Source organism: Gambusia affinis, linkage group LG22, assembly GCF_019740435.1.
Source record: "Gambusia affinis linkage group LG22, SWU_Gaff_1.0, whole genome shotgun sequence".
In the NCBI taxonomy this organism is placed as follows: domain Eukaryota; kingdom Metazoa; phylum Chordata; class Actinopteri; order Cyprinodontiformes; family Poeciliidae; genus Gambusia; species Gambusia affinis.
The window spans coordinates 7,664,462-7,685,673 of NC_057889.1; the positions used below are offsets into that span (position 1 = coordinate 7,664,462).

At 36.7% G+C, this 21,212-nt stretch overlaps 1 protein-coding gene across 1 annotated transcript in view; it reads right to left on the reverse strand.

Moving 5' to 3' along the window:
• Positions 1-1,069: 1,069 nt before the first annotated feature.
• Positions 1,070-21,212, reverse strand: part of kcnk3a (potassium channel, subfamily K, member 3a) — a 34,713-nt gene continuing 14,570 nt past the window's right edge. Inside the window, exon 2 of the mRNA XM_044107265.1 lies at positions 1,070-4,413. Within this exon, the coding sequence (XP_043963200.1) occupies positions 3,494-4,413 (920 nt within the window). The 3' untranslated portion in view covers positions 1,070-3,493. The remainder of the gene's footprint in view (positions 4,414-21,212) is intronic.

Sequence of the window (21,212 nt, forward strand, 5' to 3'; positions counted from 1 at the left end):
CTGTGTTTTTTGGGTTTATTTTGAAGTTTCCTGTGTGTCTGAGTCTCTGTGTTGTCCTGTCTCCCCGTGATTAGTCCCCAGGTGTGTCTCGTTCCCTGATTACCCTCTTGTGTATTTAGTGTCACCTGTGTGTGTCTGTCTTCGTCGGGTCCTACGTCAGTGAACGTCTTGTAACGTCTCAGTTCCGTCTCCGTCAGTCTGTGTACGTCGAGTCCTCGTTATATCCTGTTGCTACCTGTTGGGAGCATTAGCCTTCCGCTCCGTCAGTGCTGCCAGGTCTGTGGACTGTTTTTGTTTTGTTTTCCATTCATCATTAAACTCCTCATCTACACCACATCTGGGTCTGCTGCGTTTGCCTCACCACCACCACCCACACCACCTTATGACAGTTGCATAATCTTTCACTGGGGCTAAAATGTTAGCTGTGATGGAAACAGTAGTGACATACAGATTCAAAAATCAGATTAGCGAAGGTGTTTTGAAGAACACAATGGATGTGCCTCATATCCGGTCGCTGCTGAGCATCCAAAATGCAGCTGCCAGAGAATATGGATCACAATACATCGGCCCCTAATCCATGCATTGGCTCTGTTTATAAAAACAGAATGTAAAATGTAATTGATGGTATGTAGAGCCCTTTTGTCATCAGACAGCTCTTCAATCTGATTGGTATCTTTGCTCTTCAGCTGTGGGACAAACTGCTTGAACACCTGAGATGTGGTGAAAGTGTTGGCTCCTTTAAATCAGGTGCTTACTGCAGTTTTACTAACGCATTTCTCTGTTTATTTATATCAGAATAATTTTTTTTCTTTGCATTCATGGTTCTTTTTGCATTTCTAAAAAAAGTCCTGTTTTGTATACCTTATTATTATCTCAAGATGTTGCAGTTTAAAATACATTTTACAAAGTTTTCAGTGTAACAATTATGAAGTAAACACTCCTGTTTTGGTTTTTAGTGCTGGTTCATGGAAAGTAATATATCGTTCAACATTGAGTCACCAGCCTCACTGATGAGTTCATACAAACCAAAACCCATTCTTCAATATTCAGCACTCAAATACAGTTGTCATTTTAAATTAAATAATATTTTATTATGCTCAAAAGAAAGCAAAAACATGTACATGTAACACACACAGCTCTTCTCATCAAGTAGTGAGTTGCTGAAAAACGCTAACAGGTTTACTGTAGTCATGAACTTTCCTGTAGAAAAGAAAAACTGAAAACTGTAATGACTCACTGTGAAGATAAACTACAGAAATACAATAAAGACAAATGTCAATTCTTCCATAAAACAAAATGAACACTGCATAAAAGACCTCAATTGGTTGAGTCAAGTGAATGTGGGGCTGGAGAATGCCCCACCGTCCCTTTAAGTGCAAGACGTGCAAAATCTGAGGCTGTGTCTTTGTTTGTGAGGTGCACAAAGTACAGAGCATCAATCCAAATGCCTCTCACTTCCCCGACAAGTAGGTCTTATCATCTACATAACAGAACATGGTGGGATTCATTTAAAAAGAATCAAATATGTCAGACACTGAGTCTCAGTGTCTGAAAGCACAAACAGTTCTCTAAGGTGCAGCAGTGAATACGATATGCCTTTCTACAATACACAGGTGAGCTTACATGCTCTGATTTAAGATCTCAGATTATAGTCCAGCTACACAAAAACATGATGAGAACATGTACATAATTCAGATTAATGAATAAGGACAATCTATGAAAAAATAAATTCATAGTAATTTTATAAAGCTAAGGGGAAAAGTGGCAAACGAAGCCTAGTGGTCAACGGTGACATTGCATGTCGGATCTTTATAGTGCTTTGCAGATGTGTTTTTACCCCCTTTACTTTTCTGTCGTGTCATAATCTAAAAATGTTAAGCATTTTATTGGGATTTTATGAGATAACACAACACAAAGTACTGCTAAATTACAAAGTTTAACATTTTTTAAATATCTGAAAGTCTTTTATTTGGATTTCAATTCATCCCTCTTTACGCTGATACCCCTCCATAAATAAAGACAATCAATCACTCCACAAAGCTCAAGAGTGATTCTATAATGTCAAGAAAAACGTTATAGAGAAATTCAAAGAAGTGTATGGCTATAAAACTAAATCTCAAGCTTTGACCCTGTCACAGAGCACTGAATAATTACCTGGAAAACTTGAAGAATCTGTCCTCAGGACAAATATTGGGCATGTAATCCAAAAATCTGACTTTAGCAAAAGAGAAGCAAGAACAAAATCAATCTTAGACAACTTGTGTTTGCAGGTTGTCATTAACCATGCTCTATTCTGATGAGACCAAAATTGTACTTTCTGGCCTCTGTGCAAAACGCTGTACACACTATCCCCAAATTAAAATATGAAACGGCAGGATCCTGCTGTGGGCATAATTATGGACAGGAACGTTGTGGTTGGAGCTTATTGGGAAGGTGGATAAGGAAAACGTGGGAAAAACTGTCAGCGGCTGTGAAAGGTAGAGCTTTGAATTAACGTTTACATTCCATCATGACAAGGATCCTAAACATAAAGCCTGAACAACACTGGAAGAGTTTATAATTATCGATTAGTGCACATTAAAACTGATGTCCAAGGATGCAACCTGACTGAGGGTGAAATGTTTTGGAAAAAGAGTAGTCAAAAGTTTCAGAAAAAAATTTGCAGATTAAGTCATGGCAAAACAAGGTTGTTTAAATTGACTAATTGAGATTAAATAAAAATTTATAGCAAACTTTTTAAGGCTTTTACTCACAACATTTTTGAAAGCTGCTTTCACATTTGCAAGCAACTTTTGGTTAATCATATTACCCCAATAATATGCTTTGAAATTTATGATTCTAATGTGACAAGCATGAAGAAGTTCAGTATACTTTTGCAAGGCAGTGTTTATGACAGCTATCTTAAACAGGAGAGATATATCATTTGATCTAATGTTTTCTCATGGAAGAAAAGTTGATCTTAAGGAGAACAGGAGGTTTGTTTGAACCTGCATTGTGGAAAAATAAATACAGGAAAAAACATGTCTGTTTTTTTATTTTTTGAAAGCTCACACTGAAAAATATAAGCTTTTTGTGAAGTGTCCAAATATATACAGACATTTTACTTTGAGTGAGTTCCTTACTAACAAGTTTTCTGTTCAGAAACTGTTTTATTTTATAAAATTCCCTTCTTAATACATATCTCTCAGTGCTTGTCCTTCTCTTTCAGATTAGGGTTTAGAAATCCATACTTACTGACATGCAACAGTGTCAGAAGACATGTTGTAAATGCCACCTAACCATTAGCTTTAGTGTGACTCTAATACTACAAGGTTTGTGCTCCATCAATGGAAGAACCACGTCTTGAGTCCAAACCACCAAATGATTTAATTCCAAAACAAAACCCAGATTGGTGGAGTTAGATCTCTGTAGCGTTGGCATTTTCTTCCTTCGATGGTCTGCTCCAGCTGGACTACCTCACATGGTGATGCACGCAAATAGCATTTACAGCTGCTTAGATAGAGCTTCTGCGTTTATTCAGTCTCCTGTAGGTGTTTATGCTGTGCAAACCTGTGGACACCGAGCTGATGCCTGAGTGATGGTGCAAGCTGCACACGCAGCCGTTAGAGTGCAGAGGGTTGGAGAAAGCCTCCCCCTGCTCCATGTAGGTATCCGACGTGGAGAAGTCACGTGGGATGATCATGGGGATGGAGTACTGCAGCTTCTCTCTGCTCTTATACCAAAGGCAGGAACACATGGACTGGAAGTGGAGAACCTCAGCGTAAACGTTACGTAAGCCGCGGCTCGCAGCCCCTCCGCTGCTCCCTCCGATTGCACTTCCACCGCCACAACCAGGGGGGGTGGAGGAGGGGGAGACCGGGTCTACGGAGCAGTTAATGTGCCCACCCACCTGACCATTATGGGCAAGAAGAGCCCTCTGCTCGGCGTCCCTTTTCTCATCCTCAGCATTCATTGTCATGAATCTCAGTACTGCTAAGTTGAGGAAGGCTCCAATCACCGCCAGGCCTGTCAAGATGTAGATAAAGCTGAAGGCCACATACTCCGGCTTGGTCTGCAGGGCGTCTTTATTCTGCAGTGCCACGTAATCCCCAAACCCAATGGTGGTGAGAGTGATAAAGCAGTAGTAGTACGCATGAAAGAAGCTCCACTCCTCAAAGTGGGTGAAGGCCATCGCCCCCACGCATAGTGTGCTCATGCAGGATATGAAACCAATGGTCACCATGTTGGCCATAGAGACTTCAGTGTGCCTCATTCCAAGGCACTTCTTTAGGCGATGGAGCAGGTATCTGACGAAGGTGTTAATCCGCTCACCGACGCTCTGGAACATGACCAAAGTGAGGGGGATTCCCAGGAGGGCATAGAGCATGCAGAAGACTTTCCCTCCAACTGTGCTGGGGGCTGCATGGCCATATCCTGTGGGAGAAATGGGAGAAAGAAGCAGGGTTACTGGGGTGAAACTAATGAAAACTACTCTGCAGAAGACAGGGGTCTAACAAGAGAAGGCTGAAACCTGGACTTGAAAGAGACAGATGATTTGTATTCTCCGAGTGGCTCTTCAGATAAATTCAAATACTCTTCATTTCACAGTGGCAGAATGCAATTGGAGATGAGAATGCACAAGAGTGTGGAGGCAGGAAGAGCCAAGTATTGATGTCATGTATGGGAGAGAGGTTTTGAATAATTCATTGACAATTGGTCTCTGCAGAGTGGCTTTGGCTAATGAGTGCATTTGCACCTAATTAGAGCTCAACATTGTTCCAGATCAAATAAACAGGACACCAAAGGCTAGGTTGTAAATACCCGTCTGTGTTTGTACATCTAAAAGAGAAAAAAAAATCTCTTTGTCTTGTATGACTCTGCATTTTTAAGTCATAAAATAGGCAGCAGAAAGGCAGCGGTACACTTTGAACAGTGAAAGAGCCCAGAGCAAGAAACTCTCAGAGAAGACGGTTTTTTAAGAGGGTTGCACATCAAAGTTTTGGGTAGAATTTTCTTTAAATTTAGCTCCCAGAGAAACTAAATATTTATATACACTTCATAAAAACACACAACCTTTCTCTCCTCACAGTCACATTACATCAGACTCAATCATTCTTGTTTTAGTTAAAGATTGTCAAAATTATGTTAAATGCCACAATAATAGTAGATATTTTAATGAGACTTCTAATTTTTGGCTTCAAATTCTTTAAATGCAGGAGTTTATATACAATACATGTGACTTCAAATGCTCTTGGTGTCCTTCAACAAGCGTCTCATAAAGTTTACTGGACATTTTTTCCATTTCACTTGAAAAAACACGTAAATGAATCCTTCACACCTACATTTTCCACTCTAAGACATCAACTTTGTCATCTTTTCGCCACTTTTTGACTAATATGGTGGTATGTGATGGTGTTAGTTATGGATGCAATAGACAGATTCTGTAACTACCTTTGTTGCACCTGATTGTATATTTGAATATATGTCGCATTCAACGTCTTTGACTCCCTTGCCCATACTCCTGACACGTGGAGCTGTTGCAAACAGAAACAGAGATAACCCCCTGATAACCACAGGTTACGCAAGTCAAAAGAGGTTGAACGAGTGTCCAAATGTAATTACCTGAGGGTTGATTTAATTCTCAAAGCTCTGGTTTTATTGGAACACCAATTTATTTTGTTCTACCATCTTTACGTCTGGTGTCAAATCTGTTTAAACATTCCCCCCTTCATTCAGCAAAAGCAAGAACTACAATTAATGATGCTATTTGAGTAAATTTATCTTTCGGAAGAACATATTTAATCCATATTGAAGTCCCTGTGAGGAAGATCAACAATTTATTTATTTTGTATACAACCAAGTTACAACAATTCTCCATTTTAACCATCAACAATCCAAGCTGGATGTAATCAGACAATTTCATTCAGACATATTCAAATCATACTTGCAAAATCAGATCAGTTCGATTCTGTATGTCAATCATACAGCTTTTGTCTAGACTTCTACTGCAGACCAGCTAATCTACAAAACATTAATCTTTAATCTGGTCAGTCTCTTCCCTGAGGTGACAGCTCAGATCTGTGAATAAGGCTTTTTTTAATGAAATTTACTCTTTTTAAAGTTATTTTCATTATTGCCTTCCTTTTCCGAAGGCATTCCAGTTCACTTCCTCCATCACCTCACCACTCAACTGCAATAGATGAGAACAGAGACCTAACATGTTCAACTCTGGGAAAATAAGAATATGAATTTAACATGATGGCTTGTTTCACTACAAGATTTTTGTGCTCTACCAAAATGTTGCAGCGCTCATTAAGCAAGTCAGCAGGACAGTTTGTTCAGGTGAGCTATAGACGAGGCTGCAGGCCTGTCACAAGCTCTTTGCAGTGGGAAGCAGCTTACTGAGACGCAGGGATCACTAGAGTGACAGCGGGGCTCATCAGCAGCAAATGCTGGCGCTTGAGGCAACAAGCCGCACACTCATAGCATGGTGTGAGGGAGTAAAGAGGTCCCGCATGACAAAGTCATCCCGCTTTCTCAGGTTATGAGAATGTTATCATGAGACAGACCATGACTCCTGTGTTGTCAAGTGTACCATTTGCTCCTTAGAAAAAAACCTCTAATAACATGTTACTACCTCCTGGAGAACTCACTGTCCTTCTGGTTCAAGATTAAATATTAACGCTTAATATGTGCAAACGTGTCACTACAAGGGTTTGATGATTGCATATGTACTTACTGTTACTGGGTCGGACCCGTTTTTCCTTTTAGACTTCGCTTTAATTATTAGTAGGGATGCACCAGTATGAACATTTAGGCCAATGTCAGTAACTGATATTAATACTACTGCTGTTATGGTTTTATTTATTGGATTTTAACATAAGAAAATATCAATGCTTGTTCATAATGACATATATAAACATTAATGCATTGTACCTGCCATAGATACCAGCATCAAAAATATCAACTAAGAAGGAATGTCGTAGCCAAGTTAACACAAATACTCATTTGTTCAGGTAAGAGGGGTGGCTGTAAAAATAAGTTTTTTTTTACTTCCTGCCACTTCTTCAAACATGTGAATATACTTTACTACTGTTCTTCTTTTGCTTGCTTTTGTTCTAGATTTATTTTCTGTGTATATAACTTTGTTTATTCTTTCATTACATAACGTTCAACAAACTCCAACTCAACTAGAATCAAAGATTTGTAAACTGAGACTAAGTATTTAACTATTATCTGAAAGAAAACATTAGATCATCAGATGGTAGAAGTTCATCCTTCTGAACAAGTACTTGGTCTTGTATTTGGGAAAGTCACTTCACTCGTCTATCTTGCTAGTGTTGGTCAGAAATTCAGCGATTGCGTGGCGTCCTTGCTTCTGTCAGGCTGCTTCAGGGCAGCTGTGGCTTCAGTGTAGCTTATCACCATCAATGTGTGAATATCTGAATGTAATGTGAAGCACTTTGAAGTCCTCTAACTAGATAAAGTGCTACACAAGTACAACCCATTTACCATTTTTTAAAGCACTTTTGGTTTCAGTTTCTGCTTGCTGCCTGAACCAGTCAGATGACCTAATGTGTCTTTCTGATTCTAATTCAAATAAATCTTTTCATCATTTTGCTAAATAAGAACCAATCTGAAAATACCATCATCCTGAGAGGATACTTATTTACTTTTTAAGGCCTCAAACCAAGCGTGTAAGTCATTTTACCCACTCCTTTCATTTTTTTGTTTTTAATCAGAAATGGGTGCACATCATTCAGTCTCTGATTACGCCGTCTGATTTTGCAAATTAAATGCCTCATATCATCTGAATTCACTCATTTATGGCAGCAAAACTACAATTACTGATCCAATTTTTTTTTTCCATATTTCATCTTTTAGGGCTGTGATTGCTTGTTTGTCTGCTAAGATGACAGCTCACTGTATAAACTTGGCTCCCCAGGGCGTCTGCCTCTAAAAAACTAAACACACAGCATCCGACGTCTTCATTGCTCTCATTAATTAGCCTTGGGGGGGAAAAATCTGTTTTTGAAAATAGATCAAAGAGCAGCATAATGTAGCTCTGAGGGCTCAGGCTTGCTGTCATTCAATTAAATTTCCATTGATTACCAAGAACAATTTGTTCTCGCAAAGAAAAGACTAGAAATGTGGTTCATTGGGGAGAGTGTCTCAAGTAGAAAATGCATCATCTTGTATATTTGATGTTTATAATTTTATTAGTTTGTTAATATGATGTTGTAAAGAGAAAATTTTGAGACAAGCCATATTCTGTGCATGTAAAACAATGCAAGGAGCACAAGGAACAAGATGACACAGAGTCTTAAACAGCAGTGGTGCTGACAGCGCTGATAACACTGGGCTTGACGGATAATATCCTCAGACATCTCTGCTGCCTGGAGAGCAGGCAGTCGTGCTACATAATACACTCGGCAGTGTGTTCTTGTGTGTGTCGTGCAAGATTTCACACAAATGTAGCTGCTTATTTTCTCTTTGCACTGTGCAAAAGTTTTCGCACTCTTTTAACTTTCTCTCAGCCACTAGCACTCAGCAAAAAATTTACATTGTTTCAAAGGGTTCTTGGGAATAAAATGGAATATTCTTTGTAGAATAACCTTTAACTGAAATTGAAGCTGCAATGTTTTAATTGTGAAAATAGCACCTCCACAAACTTTTTGTCATTATGCTATGACAAAAACCATCATTGGGTCATTGTGTTATCTGTCTCTCACTCTCTGTAACTCTCAAAAAACAGTCAAAACCCAAATAAATGAAAAGTTTTAATGTTTTACTATACTGTAGGCTACCTGTATGGATAAAGTAGAAAGTAGAAGCACTTAAGTGTGTAAAAAAATACATATTCTGATTATTGAGGCACTGACATACAGGAGATGGAAAGTAAGTAGTTACATTAAAAATGTAACTACTTACATTTCAACTGTAATTAATTACAGTTTGTCTATGCTGTGTACTTTTTGAAAGAGTTTTAAAAAGCTTAACTAATACTTTTACTTTTATTTTGATTAGGTATTTTATTCAATTACATTTGAAATTGTAAAAGGAAAAAGAAAACACCAGAAAAAGCTGATCCTTCAGCTGGGTTAGAATTATGATTTGTGCTAGGAAAACCCATCAGCTTAACTTCTGAGAAAAAGAAAAAACCCATGACCTTACCAAAGGGACCGGTTCAACATTAAGTATGACTTCTGGCACAGAATATTTTAGTGGTACTTTTATTTTTTTCCGGAGTTACTAATTATAAAATAAACATAAAAAGCTAAGGGAAGTATGTAGACGAATCACCTGCACACGTCACACCTGTTAGAGCACAAAACTGAAGATGATACGACAGCTTTTCTAAGAAGATATGATATCAAGGCTCTGTAAACACATTCTTTCTTCAAGGCTGAAGTGAGTTCAGAGGTGTTACACATATCCAGCCTTATATGGTCAGCCTAGTTCTTCCACATACAGGTGGCCTGAAGAGGCGACCCCGTGCCACGTCACCATTATCAGCGTTTACGGCCTCCCTAAAATGTTGAGCAGATTGGGGAATGTTCTGGTTACCCATGCGAGTAAACACTGATCATGTCCCCTGATTGGTACAGCCTGTCTTCACACAGCAGTCCACTCTGCTCCCGCAGCAGGCCTCCCTCCCCGCTCACTTTCATCTCCAGCTGTGCCTGGCCAAAAATATCATAAACAAGACTCTGTGAATTGTAAAACTTCTGTCCACTTGTGTGTAGCAGCAGGCATATTTGCTAATGACACCCAAAGAAGTTATGGTAAAAGATTGCGGCAATGCAGTGTTTTCCCACGAACTATGCTTTATCGCCGTCTTTTCCTTGGAGTCGCTGATCCTCATTAATTCTCATGCACAGACACCTCAAACTCTGTGATTGTTTACACAGGCACTCAAACACAGCTCTGGTCCTCTCATCTGCCCTCAGTTTGGCTTTTGACCCAGAAGGCCTCTCCGGCAACTGCTGTGTAGTGTCCCTTTCTGGGAAAGCTGCAGATTTTTGGCTGAGGTTTTATTAGAAATACACCCTCCATGGTCCTTAATATTAGCTTTTAATTCAATGAAAACACAAAAAATAATGGAAGATCTAACATTTAATCCAGCAATAAAAATAACCTTTAGATTTTCTCAGTCAACAGTTGCAAAATGATTTGCTTCCTGGACATAGTTATAACACTGCAATAATTAATACTGCATGAAAAAAAGTGCTTAGGAACTTTTTATTTCACCTAAATTTGACTATAAATACAACAAGAACAATAAATAAAATCATAACAAATGTGACAATCAATGACTGATGAGAACCCAAATTCACATTTCCAACACATATGGTGGAGAAGCAACACTCAGCTGGACCACAGATCTGGAATAAACGCCCAGAAAACTGCAAAACAGCCGAAACACTGAGTACCTTTAAATCTCAACTAACCTGTTTGAGTTGCTTTTGAAACACAACCAATAAAACATTAATCAACATTTTGATGTTTAATGACAGCACTTGACAATTGTTGACTGTATGTTCTTCAACTTTGTATTTTTGGTGTGTTTTTTTTATGTAAAGTACTTTAAACTGCCTTGTTGCTGAAATGTGCTACAGAAATAAACTTGATTGATTGATAGTAAGGATTATAATGAGAAACACATAAAAAATCTGAAGTTCACTATAAGATTAGTAGAAGCAGAGTCTCAGTATCAATAGGACGCCATGATTATAACCAGACCCAATAATCAACCCCCTTTGAATTTATTACCATTTTATGGCTTTCTGTTATTTTAGCCTCGATGGAAAAACAAAATGAAAAAATTTGATCTGTGCAAAGCAATGTCAATCTTTAACAAACGGCTATATAAATATTCACCTCCCTCAAGTCTGCATACAGTTGATGTGACTTTGGCTGCGACTGCAGCATTGAGACTTATACTGATATGTCCCAATCAGGCTGGAACATCAGGGCAGGGCAATTTTTCTCCATTCTTCTTATTTTCCCAAACACAGCTAGAGCTCTTATCAGGTTGCTTGAGGGCGTGGACAGCTCTTTTCATGTCCACCCACGAACTCTCAGTAGGATTGAGATCTGGGCATTGATCTTGTTGTCCAAACCACATGATGTTTTTGTTTTTTTTTCCCCTCTGCAAAATGCTTTGTGTTCCCCTCACTGTATATGAAAAGAGTCCATAAATAAAGATCGATTGACTGATCCGTATTCTGATCTCATTTGGACTCTCCCGTATGTCCTTGGGCAAATTTATATGAGCTTTTTTCAACAGTGACAGTCATCTTCATCTTTGACTGGTGAAGAACAACAGTTGTCTCTCCCATCTGAGTCACAAAAACATATATATTATTTATACTTAATTTAATATTCTTTGTCCACCAAAGTGGAAAAGTGCTGTCATCTCATCTGTATACAAAACAAAAGTATAGAAAGAGTCTAAAGATTAAAAGTCTCAAAAAATAAGGAAAAATTTATATTTTAAATTCTATTTTAGCTTTGGATAAGATGGTTTTTTCCATGTTATTGTCAAAAGAGACAAATTGTATTAAATGTGATTTCATTAAAAAAATCAACACAGAGAAAAAGATTTAAGAAGAATAAATATGCTTAATAGGGATTCTGATGTTTTTTTCCCTTCTAGAAACAATGTTAGACTGCATTCTATCATGAATATTTCTTTAAAAACAGGACATTTAAAATATAAATCTGGATGCCTGTGTCAGAAACTGAAAATGGAAATAATAATTCAGATCACAAATCAAAATAAAATGTTTCCCTCGTGACAAATTCAACCTTCCCAATCCTAAAAAAGATCTGAGGGGCCAAATCTTGTTTAGAATCTCATAATTCACCAGAGTAGGATCAAAGAAACGTAAATCTTAGAAAATAATGATCTGCTGCTTCTGCACATCCTCTGAAAGTCAGTTATTTACAAAGATTATGACTGCAATAAAAAAATCCCTCCCACTTATGCTCCTCAGTGGCGACGCATCAGTAACTATACACAAAACCACAAATGGTCCCTGATACCATATCTTGTGTCAGAACAAATGCTTTTCCAGTGACGACAACCTGTGTGCTGATACAAACAAAACCAAAATGAACAAGAATTAAGAGCATAAAAAAAAGTGATGGATGATCTCTATCAACTTCTGTTTCTTTTAGTCGTGACCACAATCACTGCCCTACCCAAAGGAAGTAATTATTCCAATCAGAGCTATCATGTTTCCGAAATGCAAGTTACTTTGAATTCTAAATATAGCATATTTACCATCAGCACGGGTTTTCCTTTAATCCTGCTATTGTTTTCACGGGGAATTGGACCTATCTAAAATTTTCTATTTTGGGGATTTTTACTGAATTCCAACAAAAAATGTTGAGCTAAACCAGAGCCAGAGAAGAAAACTACTGCTATGCCATATTTTAGAAGTAATTTTTTGTAATTTGTGGCACAAAGTAAGTCTTTTATCAGATGTAGCCAGTCATCTTTTGGTTATTTATTAAAAGTGTGCACCTTTTCAAACTCCTACGTTTAAAAAATATCATTATGGCTCCCTGTCTCGCTATAGTGAAAAGTAGAGATAGGTGATGAACGACAACCAGTAGGTTGACATGGAAACCCCTGCATGCCTCCCTTTAAAAAGAAACAGGACAGTTCTGCTATTGGTCATACTTCCATTAACAGAAGTGTCTCAATAAATGTGATCATTATAGAAAAGTTAATTTATTTCTGCAACTCCATCACTAAATGGACCATGTTATTTAAGCCTTTTTATTTATGTTAATCATGATTCTCTTCCACTTACAGGTAATAAAACCATAATTTGAGATTAATTTATCACCTCGGTAATATATTCCATTTTATTCCCAAAATATTTGACGAGTCCTTGCCGTTTAAGTCAGTCAAAGAGCACATAAGGTATCAAATGTGTCTTGGCTGGAAATGATTCCACAGATTTGCTTATTCATTCTAATAATGACTTGTCACCTTCTAGGTGATTCAGCTGATGCTGTTGGCGGGTTGAAAGGATTAGAGTAGTCTCTCCAATCAGCCCTTCATTACATGCTTCAGCAGCTAACAACAAATCTGTCCAGAAACAGAGAGAGAGAAACAGAGAGGGCAAGAGAGAGCACAAGGGTGATGTAGCATGTATTTATCAAAAGCAATCTGATGTAACGCCAGAGGAGACAGGACATTGGTAAAGCGTCTGGGTTCGATTTAACTCGGTTATCCTGGTGTGGGCTTCAAATCGGGCCTGGGAGCATGTTCTCTCATCCGGCACACAGCTGAGACCCAAACTCTGCAGCGTCACAAGCCTTCAGATCCAAACGACCAGGCGTTGGATCTAAGATCTGTGAAATATCTGTCAATGTTTTATTTTTGTGTGAAAAAAAATAAAAATAAAAAATTCATCAGGGACCAATTCCAGACGCACAACTTTAGGTTCCTTTTTAGGGGATATGAGAGGAAACCTTGGCAGGCCACAGTTTTCCATGAGGTCAGCAAGCGAGGCATTCCAAGCAAAGTGTGAGATCGCTGGGAGAGTAAGCTAATTAAATAAATCACAAGAGTTAAGTACCTGACACACAGTTGAAGTGAACAGGATGAAGAAGGAGGAATTAATATTAAACAATATGAGGCAGGAAGATGTAAAATGAAAACTGAAACCCCGCCTGTGAAGATGAAAAAGGATCCACTTGAAGAAGAGCAACACATTTTACCTCATTTAATCTTAAATTTAGCTTTAAGTCTTTAATTTACAGTCGCTGCTAATGTAGGAAGTGCAATTTGGGATTATTTTCAAGGCTTTTAGGAGAAAGCTCATATGACGAGTATCTGTTTCAAGTTCTCCATTTGAGTGTTTCTCTTTGGGCGGCAGTGGAGTGGGGGTGGGAGACGGGTGTTTTGTAATGTGATACAGGAATTTGAAATGGTCTCATTTAGACTAAGAGCTGCAGAGACATACTGCATAATGAAACAACTGTGAAAGGAGTGGGCTGAGTTTTCCAACCAATCTATGAACAAATATGGGTAAGCCCAAATGATGACATTTGAACCGAACTGGAAAAACTTCAAAATGTGAAGAATAATAAAAAGACTAAAGTGCAGTAACTGAGTGTGTAGATATTGGAAGCAATACCAGTTTACCACTGTTTTAAATTTTGATACTTTGTATGTTGTGATAATTGTATGATATTAAAATGTATTTCTATGCATTTAGGATCAATCAAAAAGATAATTTTGCTTTTTCTGTGTGTGTTCAGTTGTAGTGTCCACGATCCTTCTGGGGAAGCAAATTTACAACCTTAGATGTCTTTGTCTATGGTCAGTGATTATATTTCAAAATTTCGTCATGCTTTATAAGACTTGCATTAATTATAGTGACTCTATTTAGTATTTTAATGATTAATTGCTCCTTTAGTGCTATGTCATTATCCTTTAGATCTGTTTTATGTCTGCCCACATTTAATTCTGTTTTGATTATAATGCTTACACAGGACTCTTTTGTTTTTGTTATAATAAAAATTCAATTAATCTCTACCTTCACAGGCTTCTCCCATCAGGTCTGGGTTTCACTCCTTTTCTATCATGAATTAACCATCCTCAAGCACATCAGACACTATTTAAAATACTGGTTAAGCTACATGGGATTTAAACTTAAACTACTTTTACTCGTTTTGCGTTAACCGCTATGAGGTAAATTGGGAAAAGGTTAACTAAAACACAGAGATAAACTGTTTAAAATGTTACACCAAGATGGCCGCTGCTGTTTGAGCGGGGTAAAAAAAGAAAAAAGGCGCAAATATTGTCTTTGGGTTCTAATCGTAGTATTTAGCACTCAACGTTTAGTCTCTATAATCTTCCTAATGTATGTGGTTACATGTTAGTTGAACCTAAAACTGTTTCTTTAATTCACCTCTGCAGTCAATAGAGTGTTTTTGAATCAAATTGAAATGCTATAAAACATGACAGCTAGAGTTGCTAAAAGGAGTTCAGTCATTTGTTTCAAACATTGTAATCCTGCTATTTTTTGAGACAGATGTGAACGATTTATTCTCAACCCATTTAATTTCAAACTTTCAGAGGATGTACAATAAATATCTGGTTTCAGCTGTACTACTCTGGAAGATAAAACCATGACTAAAGAATATGGACGTGATCTCAACTTTTGGAGCAGTCCCTGATACCAGACCCATCACTGCCCATTATTCTTATTGAAGAAATCTAACATAAAGTCAATAACATACTAAACATATTGAAACAGAATAAACAACAAAAGCCAAAAGTATGACAAGGTCAGCTTCTCCTTCCAGACAATTTTGGTTTTCAGTGAATTTCATTAGCTTTCATTATTGAGCCCGGTTCAACAATATTTAAAACTAATTATTTTGGGCATCAATCAGAGAGTGGAATCAAAATTCAGTTACACATAAATAGATTTAATAAAATTCATTGTAATCTGATTCATTACTTTCCAATTAGGGGTGCTTCTGTTATCTGAATGTCAGTAGCTGTGTTACTCATATTTGTAAGTTAAATAGTAAAAGCTTCCAATTCTTCATTTTTGTGTGTTTTATCTCTTTGAAGAAGACTTGGTTCATATCAGTGGTCGTGGAACATGTAAATCTCTACTTATTTTGAGTTGGAAAAAGGCAAATTTAAAAAAGTAAAACTTTGTCTTTTTCTGAATTTTTGACTTCTAGTTGATTGTTAGGATTTTGACACGAGAATCTACAAGTACACAAAAGAAGCTCAGCCTTCACAGCTCAGACACCCCTGCTTATTTTCAACTATGCTCATGCAGAAGTGCAACACTTGAAGAATTGTACTGCACTCCAGTGTGAATTCCAGGTTAACTGACTGTCACTGCAGAGAAGTGCAAAATCTCAGCCTGAACACAAGAAATTGTCCTGTCAAAACTGAAAAAGAAATACGCTCTTGATTACATAAGCTATGAAACGTCCACACAGCAGTGTCACACCATTCAGCAGCACAGTCCAACAATGTAGCAGTAGAATTACAGCAGACTCGTGTAAGATTAATTAGACTGCAAATCTAAACTGAATCTGAGCAGCAAAGCTCTACACAGTAAGAAGTCCCAGATGTCACGGCTAATGGTGGCGTAAGGATGACGAGGATAATTTTCTGTGAAGAATATAAAGGGCAGAGGCACACTTATATTTAGGGTAGGAAGTGGGCCAAGTGTGAATGGGGAGATGAATAATGAAACTGACTGACAACAGAGTTTGGGATCCATTTGCTCTGAAGACATTTTTTATCACACATCATAGTAAAAAAAAAAAGCATCTGGAGGAAGAAAAAAATTGATGATTATTCCTTATAATCTGCACTGCATCTAATTCTTACTCTCTTTGTATGAAACTAAGTGTTTAGCCATACCATTGTGACATTAGGGTGAAAAAGAGAAAACCTGAAGTACAGAGTGGCAGCATTATGTTGTGTTGTTGCAGGAGGTAGTGGCACACTTCAAAAAGCAGACGGCACGATGAAGAAAGATGTCGAAAAGTTGAAGCAGCCTCTCAGAACATCAAGCTTGGGAACAAATGTCTCTTTCCACCAGAAAATATCCCCAATTATGAAATAGTCACAAAGTGGCTTTGAGTCAGGATCATTAAGCCAAGATCTCAGCACTACACTGTAAACATTTGAAGGTGGTTTAACTTAAAAATGAAAGTCCACCTGCTGCCTTGAAAATACAAATTAACAAGAAAATTGTTTTAACTCAGAAATTAAAATTCATAAAGTTGATTTAACAAGAGACGAGTTGTCTAAAAATTGTTTTTAAGTTGATTAATCTTGAATTGTAAGTTTTAGCTTATAAGCCAAATAATTACTTCACAATATGTAAGAAAAAAAACTGCGCTGACCTCATTGAAGAGACACATTTTTCTATTATTTTACTCACAATGTGAAGTTAAAATAATTACTCATTTTACTTTAGAATAATTACAATTTTTGTTTCAAATTGCATGAACAAAATGTCTGATCTGATAATGAATTTTTATAAAATTCTGCTCAAAAACATTTAGTGTTAACAGGATATTATCTTCAAGCATTATAATAAACATTTGAATTAATGACACATTTCAGGATACAAAACATGCCACTAAGCATTCTGGGAAATAGTTCCCGTTCCTGTGTTTTGCTTCTTTCAGTTTTTTTTTAAGTTCTAACCTAAAAACTTGAATTCATTCAACTCATGAAGGTTTGACAAAACTAATAATATGTTAACACAACTTACTATTTTAAGTTTATCTTTCACAAGCTGACACATTTACAATTAAAATCAAAACCTTGCTAAATTTATTTGACTTAAAGAGTAGAAGATAGTAGACACAACTAAATGTGGCTCAAATGTTTACTGTAGAAATATTGTGGGCAGACTTTAAAAAATTTTTGCAAATTATTCAGAGAAGTTTGTGGAAAAATACTCAATATTTCTACTAAGCATACATACATACATACAAGTTGTTCTACCAAATACTAAGAAAATGTATGTAAGACTTTGAATTCGAAGAAAGCGGAAGGACATTTTTAAAAAAGATATGTTTTTATTTATTGATGATTTGCACTCCTTTGTGTTTCTAACCATCCAGCCTCTCATTCAAATCATAAATTTGCTCGGCCTCAGTGTGCCGATCTCTATCACCTGATTCCATGGATATGTTTTGGATCAACTTCAGGTCGTGCGGCTGCTCTTGGGAACCAGATGCTATCCTGATCTGACTGTTAGGCTGTGGAGATGGAGGCGGCATTATTGTCTGGCACATAAAACACAAAGCTCAGTTTGCACAGCAAAATGGAAAACCACTTAGAGGAGAAACCACTGCGTTAAATGAGAGATCAGAGAAACACATGGGTGGACAATGATAATCACTCATGCCTGGTTTAACAATGATTTTTTTCTTTCATTTGACTACAGCCTGTATGTAGCACCTCTTTTTTTCCACAGTGTTTAAAAACTATACATTTAAAAATAGACAAATGTAAAAATTCAAGAAAAATATTTGAGAAAGGTTTTATTATTCAGACCCATGAAATGATGCAAACAACAAATATTTGTCTTCTTTTTAGCCAGCATTGGTTCTCATCTTACAGCTCTCTGTGATTTTATTATTGCCCAGTCCTTCTCTTAGTTTAGCTGAATAGACTGTTAAATGTTCATTCGAAAGTATATTAAAAAGAGATGTCTTAGTTTGGCTGTTAAAGAGGTTGCACTAGTAGTTTTCCAGTTTATTTACCATTTTCTTTGCATGACAAGTGTTTCGGTTTATTTGTTTTCAGAGTTCTCTATAGCAGGAGACTCTCAATCATGCATGAACACGTATATAAATGTAAAACCTTTAGATCATTTGAATCATTGGTTTTCAGAATTAGTTATGCATCTGCTTCCCATACAGTACATCCGGGATATCTTGAGTAGAAAAAAATGTAGCTATGAAGAATTTTTTAAAAGGTAATTTTAGTTGTTCTAAACATTTATTTCAACAGGACCACGTAAACAGTTGCTAAGCTTGCTAAATGCAGGTGATCTCAGTATTTTCTTTTTGAAGAAAACAAAAAGCTAATTTTCCAAATTGTTTTTTTTTTTAGCTTTTTTTCTCTGTCTTCTGATCATTTATATGAATAACTTTATTTCTTTTTTTTCAAACCCAGTCAGCATGGAGACTGTTTTGGCATTCATTATCATCACAAGTACAAACATGTGTTCCCTACTGACAGTACTTTCTAATGCTGCCCATCAACCTCCCAGATGACCTGTCGCTCTTGGCTCATTGCCATATTGTAAAGCTATCATGTGTCACAGCACGAGTTGCATGAGACTAATCCTGGCACCCGACTTAATGGCCAAAGACAATTAAGTCAAGTATCGGATCTTCTGAAGGTGTCACATGAACCTAAAAGTGAATTAGTTTCTCATCTGCGGCTCTATCTGCAGTGACATTTATTGTTTATTCTTCTGTTATTATTTGGGCTTAGAAGCAACATAATCAATTGTTAATAAAAAGCTATTCAGCTTTAGAGTTGTTTTATAACAACTCTAAAGAATGCATTCAGTGTTTTAACTGAAATACCATGACAAAGTGTAAAGTTCAACTTGAAGCACAAAAAGCTTTTTTTTTTTTTGCCATAAATGTGCTCTTTTCTATTTTTACTTAACGGATGGCTTGGTAACCTTTTATAACAGTCATGGTTTGTTAATTTTACAGTTTATGGTCCTATTCAGAGAGGACTTATTCTCCTTTTCTGTTATAGTCATTTTGACATCATTACTGACTTTTATTCAAGCCATATTTTCTGGACAAATTAGCAGCAAATGCTAAGAATTTTGCATCCAAATACTTTTGCTAAATTTGTGAGAGCTATTAAAGTCTCCATGCAGACAACGCAGGTCTTCCAGTCACCTTGGTTAGATAATCAGCGCCTCAGGCTGCCCATATGGTGTGAGCAGACAGACTGCTCCTCCTCCACTCAATCTGCAGGCTCATCCTTCCCAGATCTCACTTCACCAGGAAATACATTGAAGGGTTTTTGTTGTAACCCACTTCGAATTGTGAGCATGACAGGCTTGACCTGATTTGTATACCCCAATACATTATATCAACTCTATCATAAGAGCAATGTATATTTTTTCTTCTTTTTCTCTTGCAGCTGACCCAGAAAATTTTATATCCTATCCTGCTATTTCATCAGAGTCAGCTCTGATAAGAGAATTTCTAATCATTCAGAATGGAAAAGAAAACACAAAACTCCAGCTTATCATTGGGTTCCAACAATGACTGTCTGTGAGAGCGGTTTCAGAAAAAAAAGGTTATACACCAAAATATCTGATAACAGGTTTTCATGGCAGTCATGTTTTGTGTTTTTTTTTAATCCAGTAATTTATGCAGTTTGTCGGAAAATTAAATGCTGGTCGGAAATTAATGTTTTGTACCAAGATGGACGTTTCTTGCTGTAGTGACAACAATGACAAAATCACACCAGAATGAATTTAAAAAAGACATAACTGTTATTGTTATGTTGGGTTTTTGTGGTTGATTTTAAAAGGTGAGTCATCATATCCACCTCATTTTGTAGTGAAAATACAAAATAGGCTACATTTTCCCCACACAGTCTGAATAACAAAATGATGCAAAGTGATTCAGTATGACGTAGTATGAAGATACAACTTGTAGTTTTTCCTAGAATATTGTACTTTTGCAAACCTACCAATGCTTTTCTGTCCACCTAAACTGAAAAGCAGCCAGAGGAGCTGTGCTAACTCTGGAAGGACTTTAAAGTTTTACCATATTTAGCAATAAAGGCTAATTTGCATCTCCTAAATTTCCATGGCAGGTTGATGATATAGAACAAAATGAAAACTTAAAAGCTCATGACTGATCAACAACAAAACATGGTCACAAAGAATGACCATGTTTTGACCAAACTCCTGATTGGATTTTTTCAACCAAAGTTCAATAGAAACCCAGTTTTGTTCTAAAATTTTTTTGAAAGACTGGACTGCAATGGTCCAACTTACACATCTAGATATTTTTAAATTATAAACGTTTCTAGTTGTGTGTCTTATAAGTGCAAAGTTATTATTTTAGTCAGAAAATGTGAAAATCATATACGGTATTTAGTCTTTTCGGATTAACTACAGGTTGTAACTTGGCCAAAGACTTTTGAAAAACATCAAATGAAGCACTTTCATAAAAGTCATTTTATAAAAAAAAAAAAAAATAGTTTCAGCTGCTTAAAAATAAATAATTTATGGATCTGGACCTACCCAAAATATATCTGACTGAGCTTGAGCAACTGCACAAAAAAGAATAGGCAACACATAAAATCTATTGAATTTTAAAGCTGTTAAAGATTTGTAGATCAAATTGAAGTAAAAGTTGGTTTTGATTCAAAAAGCATGTCTCACTTTTCAGATTTTTATTTCTTAAAAATAATTTTAAAAAAGAACATACAGTGTTTTTTCCACTGAACTTTATAAATATACTCTTCTTTGAAATGAAACACTTTAGGGTTTATGGTAGCAATATGAAGTGCTGTAATTGCAATATGCTGTATCCCCCTACATGTGAAAAATTAGAGCAATTCCAGAGAAAACAGGTTGGCATCATTTTGTTTCAGTTCAAGTTTCTCACAGGGGATGGGTTTGGATTATAAACCCTTTCTCTGTTTCCAGGCCTAAGGCGTAAAC